At 35.7% G+C, this 23,983-nt stretch overlaps 1 protein-coding gene across 7 annotated transcripts in view; it reads right to left on the bottom strand.

The window, feature by feature from the left end:
- CNTN5 (contactin 5) overlaps positions 1 to 23,983 on the bottom strand; it is a 600,552-nt gene that overhangs the window by 59,331 nt on the left and 517,238 nt on the right. For all 7 annotated transcript variants that reach the window (XM_038141215.1, XM_038141204.1, XM_038141258.1 and 4 more), the window contains 2 exons: positions 3,041 to 3,168; positions 1,949 to 2,124 (listed from right to left, as the gene is read on the bottom strand). In XM_038141215.1, the coding sequence (XP_037997143.1) occupies positions 1,949 to 2,124; positions 3,041 to 3,168 (304 nt within the window). The remainder of the gene's footprint in view (positions 1 to 1,948; positions 2,125 to 3,040; positions 3,169 to 23,983) is intronic.

Below are 23,983 nucleotides of genomic sequence, written 5' to 3'. Positions count from 1 at the left end.
ATGGATCCAGCTTCATTTCAGGACAATGCAAAAATCAAGATATTTTAACCACTAATTTATGAGAGGCTTTTTCAGCCTGGAGGAGATGAAGGTGACACCAAGTTGCTGTTTACTTCCTCATTAGGGGAAGCAAAAGGGTGGGTGCAGATCTCTTCACATTTGTGACTAGTGACAAGACCTAAGGCAATGGCCTGAAGTTGTGTCAGAGCCTGAAAGAGTTTAAGAAGTGATGGAACAGCACTCAGGCACACGGTGCGACTCTTGGGGTGTCCTGTGCATGGCCTAGAGTTGGACTCGATGATCCTTGTGTGTCCCTTCCAACCCAGCTTATTCTGTGATTCTGTGAGTAGTACTATTTTGACTTAGTAAAGTGGCAGTAACACTCTAGCAGCACAGTTAGGAGGAGGTCATAAACTCAAAGAGTTTGTTAGATCTATCAAGTTTTGGCCAAATTTTAATCATGTCAGGACAGTTAAAACAATCAGTAATTTTAGTGAGATTTGCATGGACATTTGTCTGAAAATAGGGTGTTGTATTTGATTGGTTTGAATAAGCCTTATTTCTATCAATTTGAGGTTTTTCTCATATAGAAATGAAATTAATGAAGACTTCTTGAGAGAGATCTACAAAATCCTATTTTTTCATATGCTAAATTCTATGAATTTAGCTTTATTTTGACATGATATATGAAATTACTTTGAAAATTTCCTAGCCTGTGGATTTTTCCCATTGATTAAAAGTTTCCCTTGAAGAGAGATGCTGAAATACAAGGAAAGAATCATGTAGCATGTTTTAGATTTAAATTTTATGAGAATGACTTGAAGCTAAACTGTAATCATAGGGTTTTTTCTTGAATAAAAGAATGATCTTGAAGTCAAAGAGGAGTGAAAGTTTTCCTTCTTACATAAATAGTGTTGTTTTGAATGTCGTATTCCTCAGATGAAGATAGCTATGCTAAGAACCTTCCCACTAAAATATACCTAGCTAATGTTGTTCAATTAAAAGGTTTATTGAAGTATACTCAAATTTTAAAAACATGAACCCCCTACCAAGAGGATATGACTTCCATAAAGAGTATGACTTCCATATAGGCAAGCAGAAGCATAAATTGATTGCAGCTGACAAGGTTTTTAATGCAAAGTTAACTTTGCTACATTGTACTCAAATGAGATACATTAAGTTTTAAAATTTCCTGACCTTTATGAAATTATTTTTTTCTGTTAACATAGCATGGACATTTGATTTACATTTCATTAGTTGGAAGATTCAGTTAAATTACTGTAGATTCCATTTCCAAGCTGGTTCACATTAAAAGATTTCTTTCTACTAAGAAATGTTTAAATCATTTTACATGAGACAGGTTTGAAATTCTTTATCATACCATTTGATCATATGAAACTCTTTTTGACTCAAGTAGCAATATTTTAAATTGATATGCATATTTTTGTCCATATGATTCACATTGACTTAAATAATGGTTACACAGTTAGGAAGTACCTAATGCAGGAAAGGAATATAGCCCTTGTTTTTCAGTAATTAAAATATTTTCTAGGCCAGTAAAGCACTGGGAGGTGAGGGCATTTCAACAGCCATGTTATCTGTGAGAGAGTTATCAATGCTTATAGCAGCATCCTTTCTATATTAAAATCAGCAGAAGAATGTAAGTAGGATTTGATGAAAACTCCTTTCTGTTCCCTCACAAAGATTCTCTGATACATCACTAAGAATAGGGTATATAAATTTAAATTTAATATATTCTTGAAGAAAACTACTTGGAGCAATTCTAGGGATCTGCAGTTTGCACCTCCTCTATGTAACATTTCTTTCCAATGCTACTGAATCCAGTTATCGCTCAGTTTGGTCAAAATTTAGTAAATGGGAGACATATAAAAGCATGCAAATTTCTATCAATTCCCAGCACAGAGATGATAAATGAATGGTCACTCACTGCCTTGATGCTTTCAAAGTGTCCACCTTCTTTCTCAAAGTCAATTGGCTGCCCATTGAGCGTCCAGTAGAAGGTGACATCCATTGTGCTGTCATGAAGGGCTTTGCAGCTGAGGACGATGCTCTCTCCAACCGTTAACTCAATCTTCTTTGGAGTCAGCTCTATTCTTGTAGGTTCTGGAAACAGAGAAGTGTTAGGAACATTCATATGGAAATTAACTTACAGTGCCAGACCAAAATAATAGGATTGATGTTGAGTCTACCCAGAGCTTACATTTGTTGTTAGTATGAATTGCAGACAGCCAAATACTGAAAGATATTCATAATACACACTGAAGTATAACACTGGAGATCAGAAGGTAAAGGCAGTTTCATGGAGTCAATAAGGCAGAATCCTAAACAGCAATTTATGGGACAATTGAGATGGATTAATTAATTTAACAAGTTTCAGGAAAAGCTACTTTTTTTTTCTTCTTTTTTTTTAAGGCTGCAGCGCCTGGAATCTTGTGATTGCATGAAGATTTCAGTTTTGTCACATAAAATAATAAAGGATGTTTCCTGGATTACTAAATACAGGAAGTAGCTTGAAAAATGAAGTCAAAAGGCTTGAATACCTGCAAAGAAAAACCATTAATTCAGCTGAAAAATGAAAAAGAAAAAAAGGTTCAGAAATGGATTGCTACTCAGCAGTTTCAGTATCATTAATAATCTTCTAAGGTACTATCTTTCTCTGGATTTTATATACATACAATTATTTTACTTTAAAGGTTTCTTCTCATGCAGAAAAAGTTAAGGGTGAGTTCCCAAAGACAAATATGTTAAAAGCAATATCAATTCCTTTACTAATATAATTACTTATAGTTTGAGTGATTTAATATATATATTAATTCTTATGACACATCTACAATGAAACAGCTGGAGTATGCAGTCTGATTCAATGTTTGACCAGATGGAGTTTAATCCCCTTAGCTTGTTGGAAATGTTTTTTTATTCTGCCTGGAGAATGCTGCTTTATGATTGGCTGGGGATTCTAAGTAATATTTAAATATTAGTCAAAATAAATCATCATTAATATAAAAGCATTTTTTCATACCTTTAACAGATACTGATGCAATGATTTCTGCAGATCCAAATACATTTACACCTTGACATAAATACCTCCCTTCATCAGACTTGGAAGCGTTCAGGATTCGCAGACTCCCATGTGGAAGGATAGTTATCCTGGAAAGCATAAATCCATAAACATAAATATCTCTCCCATCTTACCAGCCAAATTCCATGGTGATGTCTTTCAGAGATAATAAATAGGATTAAGGACTGCTGCCTCTTTAGCAAGGGATGATGAAGATGATAACTGAATTATCTTCTGTTTCAAAAAGGTTTTAATAAATCCGTTTTACTAGTCCTTCCTTAATGCAAAATTTTCACAGAAGTATCAGTGGATTAGTATCCTTTGACACTTATTAGGGGTAAATTGTAATGAAACTTTTGTAGAACAGTATAAAAGGTAATCCTTCATAATTTGTTTTCAAAGTTTCACCACTATATTTTTGTCAAGTCACATTTCAATATCAGGCACAGGCTATTCCATCTAGAAAAAAAAAAGACCTTAGAAATCAGATCTGAGAAGAACAGGAAGCAAAATTCAAAAGACAGGAAAAGAACCCTATAATTGTATCTGGTCAAAACAGGATTTATGGCATCACAGCATAGTGTAGCAAAGGGACTTAAATAATCTTTGCTTTTTGTAGATGGCCTTTTATTTTTTTTTTCTTGAGTCTATAATTGCAGCTCTGCTATACCTCTTGGTAAGTAACCCCACTCAAGCATATTCATGAGAAATGTTCACCTGCTCACATTTAGGAGTTTCAAATTCTGGTTTTGCTTGCACGATATTAATCATAAAGCCCATGAAGCAGCGTGTAAATCAACACTCTTTTTGCCCTTCTAAAATGACAAAGACCCTGAATTTATTCTATCTTGGAGTTTCAGTCTGGAAGAGCAGTAAATAATCATGGCTCTTTTTTCTGACAGAGCACTAGGAGCCTAAAAGGAATATGACAACTCTTAGATGATATTTAATCCAAGCCCTGCTTGCAGGTGTTGTGCATCTTGTCCCAGGTTAAGTAGTGGTTACGACTCTCTCAAAGGTCTTGGGAGATGTAGGCTGGGAGCATGGACACTGGAAGCAGATAATCCTCAGCAAATGCTTTCAGGTATGCCATAGAAGTGGGAGAGGACATGGGATGCTTCCCTCTCCTGTATTTGAAAACTAAGGTAAGACCCCTGTGTTAGAGAATCTAAATAAGTAGGTGGGTGGCTCTTTCCCAGGGATGGTTGAATTTTTACGTATACCTGTCCAGAGAGGGGGACTTTCTGGACGATACAGTACAGACTGACACTCCTTGTGCTGGGAATCCTCTGTGGAGTCTATGATTAGAAATCATGGAGGGCACAATGTTGTATTTTACTCTTGAGAAGGATTTAATCAGGAGTATGGCACTTTTGACAGGACTGGGTTAGGCTCCTCAGCAGCAAAAGGGGGAAGGAATTACATTTATAGACTGTATGTGTTAACTTCACAGCTGTTACCTTTGATTTATACTAGAAGTGATTCACATAGGCTTAAAATTCAATAATGTGCTCAAATTAAATCATTAATACGTGACTGCATTATTCTTTCTTTTCCTTCCTTCCTTCCTTCCTTCCTTCCTTCCTTCCTTCCTTCCTTCCTTCCTTCCTTCCTTCCTTCCTTCCTTCCTTCCGCCACTTCCGCCACTTCCGCCACTTCCGCCACTTCCTTCCGCCACTTCCTTCCTTCCTTCCGCCACTTCCTTCTGCCACTTCCTTCCTTCCTCTTCAAAAAAAGAATAATATTCCCTATTTTCTAACTCTGTGAGAAATGGTGGTTTATTATCCAAGGTTCATAAACATTATGGTGGAGAAAACAGAATTTCATTCCAGTGAAAAATGTGTTGCTGTTCACTTCAGATGTGAAACCACTCACTGCTCTCAGCAGACAGCAGAAGAAAATAATAGTTTCCAAAGTGAATTGGGCAGAGGAAGGACATGTCAACTCTTGGGTTCCCCAGTAAAACTTGAGGATGCATCTTCCATTCTGCTCTAAAAAATATACACCACTATTTGAGTTACAATATTTGTGTAAGCATAATTTTATAGAAAACCTTATTGTATTAAGCAAATGACTATTAGAGTTTTGAGGGTTTGGATTTTTTTCCAAGAAATAAGAAGGCTTGAAACTTTGTTATAGTATGTCACACCTTAGAAGAAACACTGCTTTAGAGACTGACAGGGATGCAAGCTTCTTTCATTTTCTCTCAGTGTAATTTTAAAAAAGATCTATCAACATGCTCAGTTTTCAACAGCTCTGATGACATAATTTTTATGGCAATAGTTTTTGCAGAACAGTGGTAGTTCTCGTCAATATACTGACAAAATCAGAAAAAACCCCAGGATATTCCTTTAATCTTTGCAAATTATAGAAGCTTATACACAGTTTAAGTCCTGATATAAAACAGTTTTGGAATTCTGACCTTGGAGGAAAAGAAATTTAGATGCATATGGAAGATTATACAATGAATTTTATGGATATTGTCAACTACATTTCTCTGTAGTTAAAAGCTCCTGTTATCCATGAGAGAAAGAGTAATCACCCAATCAAAGGAATTGCAAATGCATTTGCTGGTGAATTATTTGGCTCAGAAATTAATATTTTCTTTAAGGTGACCATCACTCATCTGTTCTTCTTTTTTTGTGTGTGTGTGTTTGGGAAAAAAGCCAGAGGCCTAGTTATGATGGAAACTGAAATGCTTTATTTATGCATACAATACTTGCTGCACACAGCAGGATCATAGACTTCTCTTCCTTTCCTGCCAATATCTCTCAGTCACAGAGAGACCACCTGTGTAGCATGTCTACATATTTTAACAAAAAAAGTTTCATAGCTAAAAGTTTTTTTCACTTCATAAATAGAAGGTAAGCAAAGAGAGGAAAACAGGGCTGGGGTAGAATCAAGGATAATTCAGGAAAAGAAGCAACCCTAAATTATTAACTAACTAGACACTGGGGGAAAGATGGTGATAGATGAACAAATAGAGAAAAGATGGTTGAGAGATCAAGGTGAGAGTTTGGAAATTATTGTATTTAAGTATAAGAAAAATTATTGTAATAACATACAGGAGATGGATATTTCCATGAAAAGCTTCTGAAAATAAGTAGCACAAAATCAGTGTCTCTGTAGAAAAGAGTTTTCATCTGTCTAATAACATGAAGAAAAGATGAGAGTTAATGTCTTGATGTAAAAAAAAAAAAAGTTTTCTTGAGATCAACTGAAACAGAGATCTTAGCAGTAATTGCTAGGAAAGAGGAATCAAGATATAACAGCAAATGGACTTGAGATAAAATTGAACATGGGTTAACTTAAGTACACTGAATGAGATTAAGTTATTATAATATTTCATAAGAAGAAATATTTCTAGTGAAAATAAGTGCAAATTTAATCTTCCATGGGTTTCAAGCATGATTTTCATGCCAAAATTCACATGACTGGTTAAACAGGGTTAATACGAAAATTAAGGACTGTTAAGAAACCGGTTGAAGAAAATTTTTTTTTTTGAGAGAGAAATTGGTTTTTATAGTATGATATTATTCTTCAAAATTACCAGGATACAAAAAGACTGCTAAAATTTGTTTGAATTAGTGGTTCTTTGAGACAGCTATTGAGAATCAGATTCATAGAAAAGCAGTAGTTGTGACTCTGAACTAAGACAACCATGCAGTAAAGGAAAATGCAACCCCAGAATATATCAGATACCAACCTACCTCTCTTTATGGAAGTATTAATACATGAAGTGCTGAGGAAATATAATAAGGGCAATTTTGACCATTAGTATTCAGAAAGGTTAATCAAGCTGACATTTGGAAAGAACAACATGATGACCAGGGAGGAAAGAAAACCTTTTGTTCTGGAGGCTGTTTGTAAAATTACAACTGCGCGTGAGATGAGTTTCTATTTTACATGTTAATTCATGGATCTTGTCAGCAGTCAGTTGAACCTCTATAAAAGGTAAAAAAGTGCAGATGTCTAATTCACATTGCAGATCTCCACACTTTGGATCTCAACCTGGAACTGAATCTTACCCTCAAATCTTGATTAAGTTCCCAAGATAGAAGTACATTTCATGATCTGGCATAATTTCTGGGACAGAATCCCAGTTGCTGCAAGACATGGAAATTGATTTCCTCATTGTCCCCACTTGCTGTGGACTTGGTTTCTGAAATGAAGCTGTCTGAGCACCTGAACTTCAGTTAATACTAAACTAGAAGGGATGCTTGAGGAGTCAATTGCTTTTCAGATAAAAACGGGAATCCATCTGTGGAATGGAGCTAGAGCTATTCCAAAGAGAAACTTTGGAGAGTGGACAGTGTGGATAGTATCAATGTTTTGCTTTTCCTACTGATCCATGCTACCTGCTCACGCAGAAATAGCCATGAGACACCTGCAGTGGGCTGACAAACATGACAGAGGACCTGTGAGAGGCTGTAAGCGCTTAAAGCACAGACATGGAAATCAATTAGCCACAAGCTTCACTGCCAATGAAGCTGAAACCCTCCAAAAAATTAATAATTAAAAGAGCTAAATTGAAATTGAATGTGATTTCAAAGTCTGTCTTACATCTCTGCATATTATAATTTTCCACTCTGATTGTATCAGAAGTAGTGCAGCTGTTGGATGCCCAGCTTGTAGCAACTGGGGTTTTCTTGTCCAGAACATCAGCAAACTTGGGCATATGTATTACTAGTATTTCTAAAATGTCAGTTTTGCTAATGACAGCACAATCCACTAAACTAGTTTGAGAACTGCTACAAAGCCATAGAAATATGAATCAGAGTGTAAATTTTCCTCTCTAAAGCTTCAGGATTGGACTTAGATTAACACTGGAAGGCTGCAAAATACTCAGCAACTGTACTTTTCAGAAAATATTTTCAAACTATTATTTTAACTGTAAAGATATTGCAGTCTATTCAAAGTTTATACTCACCAGTAACACTTTAGATTGGAAAACACACTTAATACATTTGTTTAAACAAAAATGCAGTAGCTCACTCAGACTGGGAATTTTGTCAATTTTGTTCTTTCAGCAATGAAGTCTGTGCACCAGAGAGAGTAAGTCTTTGATAAAGAATGTGGTGCTTTATCTGGAAGGGTGAAATTCCATGCTGTTTGCATATGATATGTTGACATGAAAAGAAAGGTGTTCTCTGAGACCAAGTGTTTGCTAAGAAGCTGATGGATGGAAATCAGGCTCATAAGAAATACTGGATCTTTTCTTATGGATGGTGTTTGGGCATCCTTTGTTTGGCAGTCTGAAATGCCTTCTCTTAATCTTCTGACTGACAGAAGGGTAAGGAACATGCTGATGGAGGTGAACAGAGTGTAAGGTCCCCACAAAGGTGAATGACAAAGATCAGCTTTCTTTAGGTTTCATGAGATTTAGACAGTGGGAGTAGGATATGATATGTAAGAGTTGTTCATATGGGAAGTTTTTCTTTTTTTTTTTTTACAGTATTTTGATTAAAAGGTAGCAATTTTTTTTCCTTCCTGCTGCTCTGTTTACAGAAACCTTTTGAGAGTGACCATAAGCTTAGGCCTTATGTTGAGGGGAAGGAGTAAGACATGGGACATACAGACATCATTGCTTTAGTATAAAAAAGGAGATCTATTCTGCCTGCCATATAATTTTTCCTTTGATTAATTCTTAAGTGTAAATGAAATGTATTAGTAGTGCAGATACATTTAATGTTCCACTATATTACCGAAAAAACATTAGTTCATTAACATCTGATATCACCCACCATAGAAATTCTCAGATACTATTTACATCTGGTAGAGGACATACTATCGTATGTTGGAAATTGATGCTGGAAAAATTCAGCCTTCTTTATCACCAGGGACAGTTTTACCTTGACCCATTGGGGCCAGGATGTGCATTTGTTCTCCATATCACGTTAGATCAGTGAGCAGAGACTTCCATCAAGATTTAGATAATGAAAAATGGAAACGTTAATTTTCATTCTCTTGCATCATTCATAGCAGATTCTCACAAGCAGATGTCTTGATGCTGTGGTAGAAATTGTTTCTGGATGCTGAAGTGGCTGAGCAGTTGAGGCAGCAAACATTAGAATTGCTACACAGCAATTTGGGATTTTACTGAGGACTTCTTACACAGACAGGGACAGAGCGTCTGGATCTTAATATAAATTAATGTCAGTCAGACAGCTTATACTAGGAGCTGAATATTCTTTAAATAACAATTACAGTGTAAGAAAAAATAGAAGTCAGATGTGTGGCCATTTTTGGTGGGGAGGAAGAATTAGTAATGGGTAGTTTAGTTAGGCTGTAGCTACTATTATCTTTCTCTGTTTTCAATTAGTTGTTTTGGTATTAACTTTTGACTTTCAAACCAAAGCAAATTTTTATTGCACATTGAAGATATAACCACAGCAATCCAGGAAGCATAACATTTAGTTAAAATCTTTACAAACTTTAACACCTAGTAACTGGAATTAAAAAGAAAGTTATTGGTGGTTAGAAAATCATCCCCTGCATTTTTCATTTGGATCTAAAATCAGGAGTATGAAATTGGTTTGTCTGCATGTTGGAAATAAGAATTTTAAACATGCAAATGGAGAGAAGCTGCACTGACTCATTTAGCCTGTGGCCCCTCACAGTGTTCTGATCTGAACAATCTGTCATTTGACATTAGTTTGGGTTTGGGGTCTGTCAGTTTCCTTTAATGTAGACTACAAGGAATCAGAACAAGTATTTGTAAATGGTTGAAACCTTTATTTCTCCCTGAATGGCTTTGGGCTATCTCATTCCTCTTTGCTTTCTCTTGCTCCTTCATAATAGATGCACAAACCTCTAATGGTTACAGAAAATAGATGTGAGTCATTGCTATAGTAAAGTCACTTAGATAAGCAAAAGACAATCTACTTTATATACATTTTTTAATAATATCACCCTGGACAGAGTAATTTTTATTTTAATATTCTTGACTTAATTAGAAAAAAAAATCTATATTTGGCACAGTCCCTTAGCAAAGCATGAAATAATTTGGATTTTCTTCACTTCATGTTTTCAAACATTTATAATGGTGCAATTCCTGTGTGTGATATCCTAGGTCATTGGAATATGCTAAGCCTTATTATTAATGTCCCACAAACTACTTCCGGCTCTATTTAAGCTAATCTATGCAAACTGTCTTAGGGCAGTTTCTTTCAAAGAGCCAGAGCCAGGCGTCTCATTTGTCCTTGCTGTTTGCTGCACAGGAACATTTGTGCATGAAAACACATAGCTCTCCCTGGTGCAAATGTTGTCCATGTATGTAAATATAATTTCATGTGGATGACACTATAAGTTATTTTTTGCTAACAAATGTAGCTTCTGTTCTAAGCACAGGAAATAAATATGATCTCTGCAGTGTTTCTATGCAGTAAAGCATGGACATGGATATGTCAGAATTGGAGGTGCCTTTGGGAGTGCTTTTTTCTTTGTATGAATCAGCTGGTCATTATTAGTTTAAATCATGCTTTGCATTAATGTCTTTATTCAACCCAGAACTTAAGCACATAGTTTGCTTTAAAGAATCTAATAATAGCACCAATGTCAAGGATGATAGAAAGGTGCTAAAAATTAAATTTCTAAGGTAATAAGCAGCTAACTGAGGTAATAAACTGAAATAGAGCCTAACTGTAAATGTAACAGAAATTCAGATCAGCAATCTATTAGCTAGAGAAATTATACAACAAGCAGATACTTAAGTTATTCTACATTTTTACTGGTATGCTCAAGGAAGTGTTGGTACCTATTGAAAATTTAATATCACTTTACTAATTGGTACTTTGTCATGCTGCTCAAATATTTTACCCTCAAATGTGTTTCATCTTGTGCAAAGAAAGAACTAGGAGTATTACTAAGAAGACATATGAGGATAAGTGTTCTAGAAACACATGTTCAAGAAATTGTTAGGAAAAGCCATTTAAGGTCTTTTCTGCCCTGCATTGAAGTCCAAGACTTCCTTTAAAAGCTCTTATAAAATACAATTGGTTTAGAACAATTTTTCTCCAAACATGCTGAAAATACTCTAAAATTATTTAAATGTTCTTTCATATTTTTAAAATCCATATCATACTTTTGACCCATTTAAATTTTATATATATTTTAATATTTAAATATTTTTAATAATTAAATGTGTTCCTCTTTTTTTGCACACTATTTCAATGTCAGAAATTTTCTTCTTCTGCAGAACGGTTCCTTCTTTTCAGGAAAAGCTTTATCACAATAATTTTCTCCCTGTTTCTAAGTGACAGCAATGAATTATTAACTTACTCTCTTTTACTCAGAAGCTTTAGAAATAATAACTTCTGCAAGGACTGTATGATCCCCCCAGGAAAAGAAAAATACACAGGAAACTTTAGTTAGTCTAACATATTTCCATGTTTCACTTGTTAGTTAGAAAAGTAACATTAATACTCAGAGGTAGACCTTATATGCAAGAGGTAAAATTCAAATAGACCAGGTGCTCAAGGAGGCAGATCTTCAGCCAGTGTAAAATAACATAATTTCATTCAACTACATGATTCTATTATGGCTCATACTACATAAAAACACATCTCAAAACAGCCAAACTATGCCATGCTTGAAGAGTTAACATTTACTTCAGCAATATAATATGAAGAGCAGAAACTTAAATTTCATTCAAATTATATTCCTGTAAATTGAAGACTGCTAATTAGATGCTTACATGGGAAGTTTTCATATGCTCATCACATGAAAGTCATCTAGCTGAAGCACTAGTGTTGTAAGCCATGTGATGATGTCCGGTCAGATGGAACCTGCTTTCCAGTGTTGATTCTGCAGCACTACTAGAATATTAACTACAAGTGGTACTTTTATGTAACACAGCAATGAAATTGAATATTTCCCACCTCTCTGAAAAATTCTTTTCTTAAATGAAAGAATAGAATAGAAGGGCTGGATGGAAGAGAATAAATGATTGTTCTTTTGTGTTAAACTCTTGCTCTCAGGAAAAATAAAGAACAGCAGGCAGTTTCCTCCCCCCCACCCCCCCCCCCAAAAAAAAAACCAACCCACAACCCCAAACCATTCCAGTTTGCAGTTAATTAATATGCATTGTTTAAGACCCCCCGCTGATGGAGGTGTTTTCTACTTTGTACTGCTCTCTCCCTGGCATACATAGACAGTCAGTACTGAAGTGCCACTGGGAGCTGAATGCCCTAATCACAAGCACAGAGGTAAAGGACCAGCAGTCAAACTGATGGCTAGATGCTTCAGAAGGAAGCTGACTGGTGAGAATCAAATCAGCAAAAGGGTTGCAAATCCTTGGAAAATAGCCAGCATAAAAGTTTGAAAAGGATAAGAGCTTTCTGTGTCTCATTCATATAATGCATCAAAACACACCAAAAAAAGCATATTCTTTCCTGACATTTTCAAAAATAGACAGGATAAAGAGATTTATATGGTCATGGTATGGGAGGACTGAGATAGTTTTAAAGGTCTACTGATAAATGCTATTAATGTAGCATTCTGTTAATTTGTTACATTTGAATGAATTTTGCAAGACTGTGGTTTCAACCATCTGATACATCTGATCTCAGCTGTAGTACAAAGACAGGACAGATGAATGTGGCAATGTCTGCCTTACCTGCAAATCCAACTAACTCCATTATCAACTGGAGACATTCCAATCATATTTCTATCATATGGTAGGTACTGCTGGACTCTGGAAGATGAAGACTGATTGCTTTCATCATTACGCTGCCCCTGGAAGAGTGTGCAAAGGCTGCCCTTACGGCATGTTAGTCCAGTTAGAAACTCTTTGGAGAGGAGATTCCATCAGCATAATGCATGTTGTGCTTGGATCAATAGCTACAAGTTCTTCACTAGTTATTTAGAGCTGTCAATATAAGATTCAGTGCTCTGCAGAACTGCTGGCCTTCCAACCATCGCTGTTGTGAAATAGCCCCCATTTTCTCCCTGTCTAATAACCATAAGACTCTCAGCTAGACTACAAATGAGTTCAACACATTGTTTTCATGAAAGATACATGATCTAGAGGCGACACAGTAAAATAATTTTTCAGTACAAAAGTGACTTCTGAAAATGGCAAAAGAATAATTTGTACATAGATTATCTCCTAAAATACATTTGCTGAGATGTTTAGAGAATTTTGAGCATTTATAAGCTTGGTAGATTGTACACAATAAAAATGACATGTATTAGTATAGCAAGAGATGTGACAGAATAGAATAATTGGTCCTGCTTTGTAGTAAGCTGTCCCTGCTGGCTCTCTGGTTATTCAAATCAGAGATCACCATGCCATGACCAATATGGGGCAGTCGTTACTTATTTGCTTAGTTCTGCTATATTTCTGAGTTCACCCTTGGAAATTCCAGCACTTCATTTTTCTATCATCTTCACTGACAATAAGACCTAATGTGAAAGATCTAAATAATCTGTTGCTACATCCAGAAAGAAAGTAAAGGAGAGAGGCAAAAAGCTATCTCATCTCTCCATTACTCCATACTGCTTCACACCTTGAGGAGCTTTTCAGTGGAGAAATCTGTAGGATAGAACAGACTTCGCAAAAAATGTGTGGAGTGAAAGCACACCTGATAAACAACCTTCTATCTATAGTTCCATGATGCATGTCTAACCTATTTCTGTGATACAGCTCTAGATTTCTACATCATTTACATTCAACACACTTGCTGACTGCATCCTTCCTCAACAAGGGGTGAGCTCAAAAGGCCAGACCTCTACCAACGCCACCTTGTTGTTTTTTAAGATATTGGTGCAAGCTGAGGTTTCAGAAGCCTTGATTATAAATGGCAGTGCAGAACAAAGGCTGTGCTGTTTCTGCAGCACATACAAAATTTCCAGAGGAAAACTTGTTCTGGAAGACAGCTTTGCTGGATACTACCTTTCCTCTAATAATGGACAACTCCCTCTAATTAGTTTTTTCTTTTAATAGTAGACCCACAGGTTAATGATACTACCTAGAGGGTCATGCAGTGTTTAAACCTTTATAAAAAGTTAAAAAATATTATCTAACTAAGCTGTAAATCTGACAGATCTACATTAATTTTCTTATATTTTGTGAAAGAACCAACCTGACCTGTGGATCTAGACATCTTGCAGGAAGGAGAGACAATCAGTTCAGCCGAGAGACAGTTTAAAAGCATTGGCTCAGCACAAAAATACTTCCAGACTGTAGGTGTGGTAAATGGGATTTTGACTAAAATGAACTAGGATCTTATTGACTCCACTTTTCAGGTCAGATGAGTTCATTTTGCATTCTGGGGGGGGAATGGGTACCATGGCTGGAAAACTAGGTAAAACAAGATTTATTTTATTCTCATGTCACAGGGTGAAATGCAGTCTATTAACTCGAAAAGGCAGTTAAAAAGACACACGTTCCCTCCAGAGAATCACATTGCCACTAAGGGTGAAAAGGGTACAAAGTTCTTACTGACAAACAATTTATTGATTAGAGTTGTTTGAACCTTAGAAGCTTTAGTTTACTCTGGAATATCTTGCACTTCAGCCACAGCTCAAAAGTTTTGATTACAGGTTGAAATAACAGTTCAGTAGGACGTTCTTCAGTTTAAAACTGACATATCTATCTACAGCTGTATCGCTGTGCATGGAAGATAACAGATGGAATACCTGCAGTGACATAAGTTATGTACAATAAAATATGTGACAAAAATAATGGAACAAAAGAAAAAAAAAAAAAAAAGTCAGTAACTCTATCTGTGCTACTCCACCAGGCTGCTCCCAAAGATGGCTCTTGTTTTAGAATCAGGTGTCCCACCATGCACAGTGAGAAGGTCATAGACCTCTTTGGGGGAAACACTCCATGTGGAAAAAAAAGGTGTCCTCAGGCCAAGTCTATTTTGTTTTATGCACAAACTACCCACACACAACCTCTACATCCTGTCTCTCAATGCATTTATTGCTTGTGCATAGACGGAAATTTGTGGTGGTCACATGCCCCAGAGAGGACTAGGGAGCCAGCAAGAACCCATGAAAGTGCTTGGAGAGGATATGCAACTGCTAATTTTGTGGTGTTGAATGCCCACGTCATTTGAAGGATTTGGATGACTCTTGGATTTCTCTTGTTTCTACCAGCCACAGGTTCTCTGATGGATGACACTTAATGCTCCCCTATATTTATTTATCATGGCAAATTTGGGTACACATCATTACATCCCACTGGTCAGACCATGTACTCCCACATGATACAGGTGATCAGTTGCTAATTTCAAGATATAAACTGTCATGGTTGCAATGTCACACCACACTGAAGAAGATCTCATATTGGTCCATATTGGTCTAGAGGCAGACGTAAATTTTTGTGTGGCATCAGCTAGATCACACCTACAGACTGGTGACATGGTAGCTGTGCAATCATTCAAAGATATCTGTTGTTGTAATTATAATGGGAAATTCTAATGCTAAAATCTGGCTCTTGTTTCCTATTTGAGAAGGTCAAAGAAGCATTAGAGCATTCACATGGCGCACAAGTCCATGCTTACTGTCTTCATACCAAGTCTCAATAAACTGGCATCTTCTCTCATCAGCATAGAGACAAGAACATGATACTTCTTCAGTGCCATAATTCCCTTGTTTGTCTGAATTCTACTTGCTTTCTTCAAGCTTACTTGCTTCTCATTCTTTCTTCCCTAACTCTTCTTTTCTGCACAAAATGGTATGTTATGGTACTCTTAACCAATGTTGAGATGTTGCCACACCTCACTTCTTCCCTAATCTTACCTATGAAGTGCATTATCAATGATGTTGGCATGGAGCTGGGAACACAGAAAATAGGATGAAAAAGTTACTGACTCGCTGGGGATAACCTGCTGCCAGATATGCAGTTGTGTCCTGTAATTATACAGGTAGACTAATCAGAAAACACTCCCCATTTTATAATTTTATATAGTTGTACTGTAGCAAGCTCACTTCTCAGGATGACAAAGAGGAGTACTGAATCAACAGAGACCTCACTGCTTACTGTATAATCACATCTCACTTTTGCATACAAAATTATTTTCCAGAAATTTAAAATATTTTAATCTATTTTTAATAACTTGTGTACTCTGAATCTATTAGACCAGGTAACTACTTCTCAGGGACCTGGAAAGGCTAAGCTAAGTATCTAAAGGCAGTAGTGTGAATGTGTCTTTAGAGCAGGTAGTGACAGATGGCACAAGTCTTGCCCATCATTTTGCAGTTCACTGTGTTGGCATCTCTCTTTGCCAGTCTTCAGAGGTCTGGGAAAAGACACAGTCAGGGATCAGAGGCAATGAAAAGAAAGATTTTTTTTTTTCCTAGGGATACAGAGAGGACTAAATACAGGTTTATTGAAACCTCATGAAAGATTGCTGAACTAAGAGCCAACCTGAAGGGAAGGATGAGCCTTCCAAGGACACAGTGAATGAGGATAACCCGTTTATAGTTTCACCTTTCAGCTGCCAAGTTTTGTCCATTTAAAAAATGGCCCTTAATTTTACTTCACTAGTAAGAAAACATAGCTCCTGTGGTTCAAAGATTTTTGGTGTTTTAAGCATGCTCACTTTGATGAAAATTGCAGAAAAGTACTCAGAACTCTGTTTGACTCATGCTCCTATCGCACTTGAATTCCTGTTGAACTGATATTACGTCTATAAACTCATACATAATTTTTTTCCCTTATTTTTGAGTGTTTGAACTCAGACCCTTTGCAGTGCTCTTCACATAGTTGCTTGGATATGATTATAGGATTGTTTATGAACTTTGCAAAAGTGGTACATGAAGAGCAATTGACCTTTTAAATCAAGATTTCACAGCTTCTTCCATGAATAGTCAGAAAAAACAAATTGTTTTTTTATAAGAAAGTTTTATTTACTGTTTTTATTGAGAGTGGAAACCTAAGCTGCCTTTTAGCAGTAGAACTGTGGAAGGGAACACAGTAAGGTGGGGTCTTTGCTACAAGGATCAGACAAAAATATCCCTTTGAGAGTGGGGTATAGTTTAAAACCTTAAAATGTAGGGTGAGGATTCGCCTTGATAAGGATTATTGATACACAGAAATATATGTATATTCAAAGTGCTGCTTGACATGTTCCAAGCTCATAGATGGACTTTTATTTATGGACAATTATAAAGCACTACAACTTATGGGTTTATCTTTACTGTGGAAACACTTTGATTTATATCTTGAAATATAGAATATAAGGAGATTCATACTCAAATGCAGACTGGTAGTATGAATTGTGAAATATCTATGCTAAATGAAATTAGCTCAATTTTCATATGTTTACAATGCAGTAACATTCCCTTTATGAGTCCTGTACCACCAATCTTCCACTTGGAACATCCTTCCAATACTTAAAGTAAACTTAGAAGAAAGGTAGGAACACATTTTTAATGGGCCCTGTAATGATAGGACAATGTGCAACAACTTTAAACCAAAAGAGGAGAGGCTAGTACTGTACATAAGAAGAAATTTTTCATGATGAGGTGGGAGAAAGACTGGAAAAGGTTGCCCGGAGAGGTGTAGATAACCAGTCCCTGGAAACATTCAAGATCTGGTTTGACGGAGCCCTGGGCAACCTGATGTAGCTGAAGGTGTCCCTACTCATTGCAAGGGACACTAGGGGGTCAATTTTGATCTGATCTCTTCTATGATTCTATAAAAAAAGGAACAGTTGGTGGAAAAGAAGAAAATAGTCCTAAAATAAATGGCAGCGTAAAGGGTTTTGTCTCATACAAAAGGAGATTAAATGAATACAGAACCAAGACTCAGCAATTTGAGCTTAGCTACTTCTGTAATCCAAGAAGGGAAGACACATTCTATCCCTGTAGTCTGTCATGGAACAAATGAGCAGCCTACTTCTTCAGCTGCTCAGCAGTGACATGAACAGTAGATAAATCAGTTGGCTAATCAGTTGGTCCTACTGCCAAACATGAAATAAGTATGGATTTGCAGTGGTTATCATTGCAAAAAGGTCATTAGAGGTCACTATACCTGTGTGAAGAGTTTGAGACCTCTGAGTCATTTATGAACCATGGTCCAATGACCGTTCTTTCACAGACTATTCTTTCTACCTAATTGTGATTTGTATCTAAAAGCTTTTCTTGTTCAGTATGGAATTGTACTTATACTTTGTTTCTCCACATTTGGTATTTATTTAATGAACAAAGTAAAGACTGTCTACAATACGGAGAATGTCTTACCTTAGGCTTCATGGTTAAGCAAAGGAAATTATTGAGAGGGTTATTATTCTTATCCCTGCACACCCAGTGAAGGTACAAGAAAACTTTATTGTTACTTTCTAAACAATTTCCTGCAAGAGCCAGGCACTTTCCTGGGTTTCACCTAGGAAGGACAGCAGATATGAGAAGAACGATGAGGGACAAATTGGGATCAAGAAAATGTCAGACATTCTTTTGCTGCCTGTGCACCCTTAGAATGAATTCTAGCTCTTTTCTGAACCCCTCTAGAATATGGGTACTGTGATTCAAAAATCACAATTAGTAAAGAAGGCAAAATAATCAAAGAATAGAACACTACACACTGAAGCCCTTAGGCAATGCTGCCATAAAAAAAATAAAACAAAAACCAAAGGGTGAGATGAAAGATTCGTGTTCACTGGGACTATAAAGACACCTTATAGCTGCAAGCTAATATCACATCTTCTACAGCTATTTTCATCTCAGGATGCGAATGTTTATGTTGTTGACATTACACATGATTTTAACCTCAAAGCTCTAAGTTCACCACAAAGTAAGGGGCTTTGAGATAAGATATAGGTTTAATCACACCAGATACTTTTCTGATCTGGTTTCACATCTGAGTGTTTGAAGACATAGAGCTTGAGATCTTGCTTAAGCTCAGCTATGCTTTAATTCCTACAGCTGCATGATCCCTCAAGTTTTTTTTTTATTTTCTCTTTTTTTCTAGGTTGTCTTTGATCCAATTCTAATTTTCCATTTAAAGATGAAATCTTGTAGTTCTAAGAATACTTGCAGAAGGCAAGTAGTCTTTCCTGTAACACAATAATGACAAAACCTTCCCTTCCATCTTGCTTTTGCTTTACTATAGAAATTTAACCAGGTTGTAAGCAGCACATAAGCCTAACAAACCACTGAAGACATTTGTATCCAAGTTCACTTTCTGGGAATAGGTACCTTCTAAAATAAATTTTTGGCTGATGTTCTGCCTGAATTTCAAATTCAATCAGAATTCAGTAGTCTACTAGTTACTTGTTTATAATCAAGATAAAGATGTAGACCTTCAAGAAATTTTTGGATGCTACACAGGTGTTGAACCATATTCTTAGCTATGATGGTACAAATGTGTGTTTGAAGTACAAATTATACTGGTTTCCTATCCATGTGTGTGTAAATATGCATGATGGAAAAAAGGAAAATATTTTAGTACCAGATAATTAATGTTTAGAGGATATTCAAGTATTCTAGGTATAATATTCTAATATCTCACTCCATAGAATTAGCCATGATTGTGGAAGGTTCAAATTTACTACAGGATGTTATTTTTCTTCGTCCCAGATTTATGGAACTCCTTGGCCATTAAAAAAAAAAATAGCGTAATTTGATAAGAATATTTTCAAAAATATTTTTAGTATTTAACATTCTGCATCACTAGTCATATAAAAAGTGTGAAATATTAACAGTTTGGCCACCAAGTTGAAGTAGTTTCTATGAGGTGGGATGAAAGAAAAGAATAAAATTTGTGATCAAAGACAGGGACTTCAAAAATTAATTTCATAGTTTTTGGTCTAACTAAGCTTTATAGTTGGTACAAAAACTGACTTCCAAATAAATAGTGCCAAGCCTTACTTCCTCCTTTTTATAAGTCATTTTACACATCAATATTCTTATGTATGGAAATTAATTTAAATAAATCATTGGTGCTTGAATAGAAATCCTGAGTTAGTATTGGAGTAATATTTTCATGAGCAAAAGTTGCCTGTTGAGCAAAAGTCACCTTCTTTATCAGAAAATATTAAATAAGAGAAATTTTAAATATTTCCATTTAATTTAAGCCTGTGTTCATTGAGATTTACAGATTGAGGCTTGATTCATTTAAGGCAATATGCCTCTCTCTAATTAATTACAGAATTACCATTTTCATCTATGTAAATGCCAAATGAATTAATCACTATGTCTAAACAACTAATGTCTTGGCAATTAAATAATGACTTTCATTTCATTGTATGGAGTTACACTAGTTCTTTGTCTTCATGTTGGGACACTAGCCATGAGATTTCATTTAATTTGATCTAATTAATAGGAAACTGTTAAAATGAAACCCACAAATGCAGAAATTCAATTTAAAGGTTCATATGCCTGATCAAAGAAACAAAGACATAGACAAATGCACTGGAAAACATCTGCTTAAAATGGAAACAGGGCTGATAAAAAAATCTTGCAAAGCAGAGGCATATTTAATTAGCATTTGCTATATTCAGCTCTGAAACTTATGGAAAAAACTGCATATCCTAATTCTGGGTGTCTCCAGGTCTTACTCTCCCATTTCACAATCACTCTGGATCACTTTCTATCATAAATTTGAGACAGAAAAAGCAATAGGTGTTTCCATCCAATCAGCCAAAACTCATTATTAAGTGTCTATGACATTCTTATGTTTTTATTTTACTTTCCAGTCGCATGGGAGGACAGACTACTTAATCCAAGCAAAGTTCACTGTGACTTTATTTTTGTTTAAAACCCCCAATGATTCTGAATCAGCAGATTGCTTTTGTGTTTTAGTGTTTTCTAACATAGCTTCAGCACACTTAGTATCAGGACAAGCAATCTAAAAGTGGATTCACTGTCTTGTGAGTCACAGCCATAGGAGGAGCTTCTAAAAAGCAATAAAATTTCACCAGAGTGGAGCACAGTGCTCCTACTGATCTCTCTATTTGAAAGATTTTCTAATTTTAATAGAATAGATTTGAGCTCAGTGTATGTAGGGAGTGAAATCTGGCTTGTACCACATTACAGGAGTTTGAATGTATACATGTATTATTTAAAATCAGTATGCTAACATAATAGAAAAAAATATTTAATTCTAACATACTAATGGAATTTTCCCCTAATGGATGATTTTCACATTTGATATAAAAGTCTTCTCAGTAATAGGTAAAATATCTTATTTAATGAATGTAATAACTGCTTCAAATTTTTATTTCACCTACCTGCCTTTGACAGAGAAACTTACTCTGTTTTAAAGTGGAAAAGACTGACAAGCCAGTGGCACATGATCACTTTCTCATCAGTATTACAACAAGTTCGATATTATAGTTCTATTTTAAAAGTGTTTGAGATGGAAAACGCCAGTAATATGCACAGTGAAGATGTAGTCAGAAAAAGCACAGCGGTAACAAATCTACCTGCGTGCTAGGCTGTTCTATGGTTCTACTTGGACAATCGCCCTGCCAATGAATATAAAGATGTGGCTCTGGGTTGTTGTCATACACACTTGAATACTTTTCAAAGTTTCAAAAAGCCCTGCTTCCAGCCCCCACAGTATTTGTTTTTAAATTAATATGAGAAAATAGCTTTGTGATACTTTTGGGAGAAAATGTAAAATACTTCCCCTTCCAGCCAGTGTATTCCCTCAAAACTGGTACAATTAAATCTTGTAATAGACAGACCACATGCACGGTGTTTAATGCCTTGATATTAGAGCCTCAATTCAGCACATATGCCCAGAATAAGCTACGAATGGAAAAACATTTTCACCTTCATATTCATTACTGTCTTTCTACCAAATAGAGAGCTCTGTGAATGAAGGTCACATATTTTTTGTAATCCATCATATGGTAACTATGGCAGCACCTGCTTCTATTTAACCATGGCTTCTTGCAATAAGTATAAATCTGAAACAATACAACAACTGATTGATTTGCAGAGACCTATTAACCTAGAAGACAAAAAAACTCAAGACTCTTGCAGTAGCTCCCTATAGAGTTACAATATCTACAGAAAATAATCCCAAAACTTTATTTGATTTTCAACTGTATTATTTGGCTAACAAAGTCATTTTCCTTCCCCTTGCACTATTTCTATCCATAGATCTTCATTGTGCAGTAATTCTGGATTAAAAAATCAGTCAGGCAATAACTAAGGATGTCCCACAATCCTTTCATAACTGTTTTCTAAAAATATGCTGTTTTTTCTTCTTAGTTTTATTCTAATTAATGTATTTAGGGTAACAGACAAAGTCATCTGTTTTCTCCTTTGAACACAATAAAAAGTTTTTGTGCATTATTATAAAAAGGAGACGGAATATAGAGAGGGATTCCTTTCCTTCCTAGATTTAAATATTTGTTGTTAATGCAGATATGTGGGGTGTTATTATATAAATAGACTTTTCTAAATTTATTAAACATACATTTTATCTTTATAAAGCACAGAAACATTTTTGTTCCAAAGCAGCTGTCTAGTTGAAGCTTAAAAGAAAAGAATCCAGAATTTCAATGTCTGCAGTGACATAAAAAGATCTGTACCATTGCATGTGAAATAAAAAAGTCACTCTGAGAAATTGATAAAGTGTATGCTCAAACATGGAAATAGAAGTGTCATCTTCCTTTATTATTTTAAACTAAAAAATAAGTAATATTCAAAGACTGAGCAACCTAATTCAAATTCCCAACTGTGGTACATACTTTATTTTGCCAGATCCAGCTGAGTAAACTAAATAAATTGTTTCTAAAGTTAACTCAATAAAAGAGAATTCCGTGGGCACAGAACAGTGTATTTGTAACTGCATAGATAATGGTGACAAATAAGTCACATACTGAAATCAAATAAATCTTAGCAGTAATGAACAATGAACTAAATCTTATAGCACATTAAGGAACCTATCCAACAAAGTGAATGAGGTGCCATTATGTTAGACATATTTGAACTAAACCCAGACAAATGACCATGCATTCAAAAGTTTGAAGCGAAACTACACCATGCTGTGAAAATAAAGGGCAGAAACATCTGGAATATGTACCTATTGCTTATAGATTAGATATTTACAAAACATTCCTTAGGATATGTGCATTTTCTCTGTAATTTCTACATCTAGGCATGTATTTAAGCCTCAGTTAAATCTGTGTTTTTCTTCTGACTGCTTCCTTGTTCACCTCCTTCTTTCTCTTTTGAAACATTCCATCCTGGCATTCAAACTGCCATTTGAGGGATGCAACTCCTCCTCTGAATCCGTGACTATTGGTTTCCTAAAAATAAGGGATAGCTGGAAGTGCATTTAAGAAGGGAAAGAAATGGACAGTTTGATGTTCAGGAAGGAACGGGTGGCTAAAATGAGGAATTTTGGAGCATGCCAAAGACTGCTCCCATATAACTAGGCAGAGGGAGGGGCAGACTGGCATTTATACTATACTAAATATATCTGTAAATATGAAGAAGGAAAAAAAAAAAGATTGGGTCCCTCTCTGAGAAGTTTGAGAACAGATGTTCAAACTCCGTACTCATTCATTCAACTTAGATGACTGCCTCAGTCCTGCCATGTCTTGACACTTTCTCTGACTTCTGATACTAAAACTGATAAAGAGAAATCACTGTGTTATTATCTGCCTCACCAGTCAGGGATGTTTATATGAGTGTCATACTATCAAGGTGGGAATTCTGTCCATTAAGAAAGAGAAAACAAAATAATAAAAAATTGTCCTGTTCTAAAACCCTGTCTTGGACTTTCTGCTTCTCACCACACTCAAAAAAGTAAAGATTGCATAAAACAATGCAGTTCTTTTTTATTTCACAGTGTGCTTACATAGTACAGAAGTCTGCAAATTTGCCAAAGCTATCATTATACAATGGTGCTAGAAACAGCACATGTTGTGCAAACAAAAACTTGGAATAACTTAATTTCTTGACCTGAGACATGGGGAATGTCCCTTCTTTTGG

This window comes from Motacilla alba, chromosome 1, assembly GCF_015832195.1.
Source record: "Motacilla alba alba isolate MOTALB_02 chromosome 1, Motacilla_alba_V1.0_pri, whole genome shotgun sequence".
NCBI lineage: Eukaryota > Metazoa > Chordata > Aves > Passeriformes > Motacillidae > Motacilla > Motacilla alba.
Note: the sequence above shows the minus strand (reverse complement) of the source record. Positions and strands in the feature narration are given on the sequence as shown.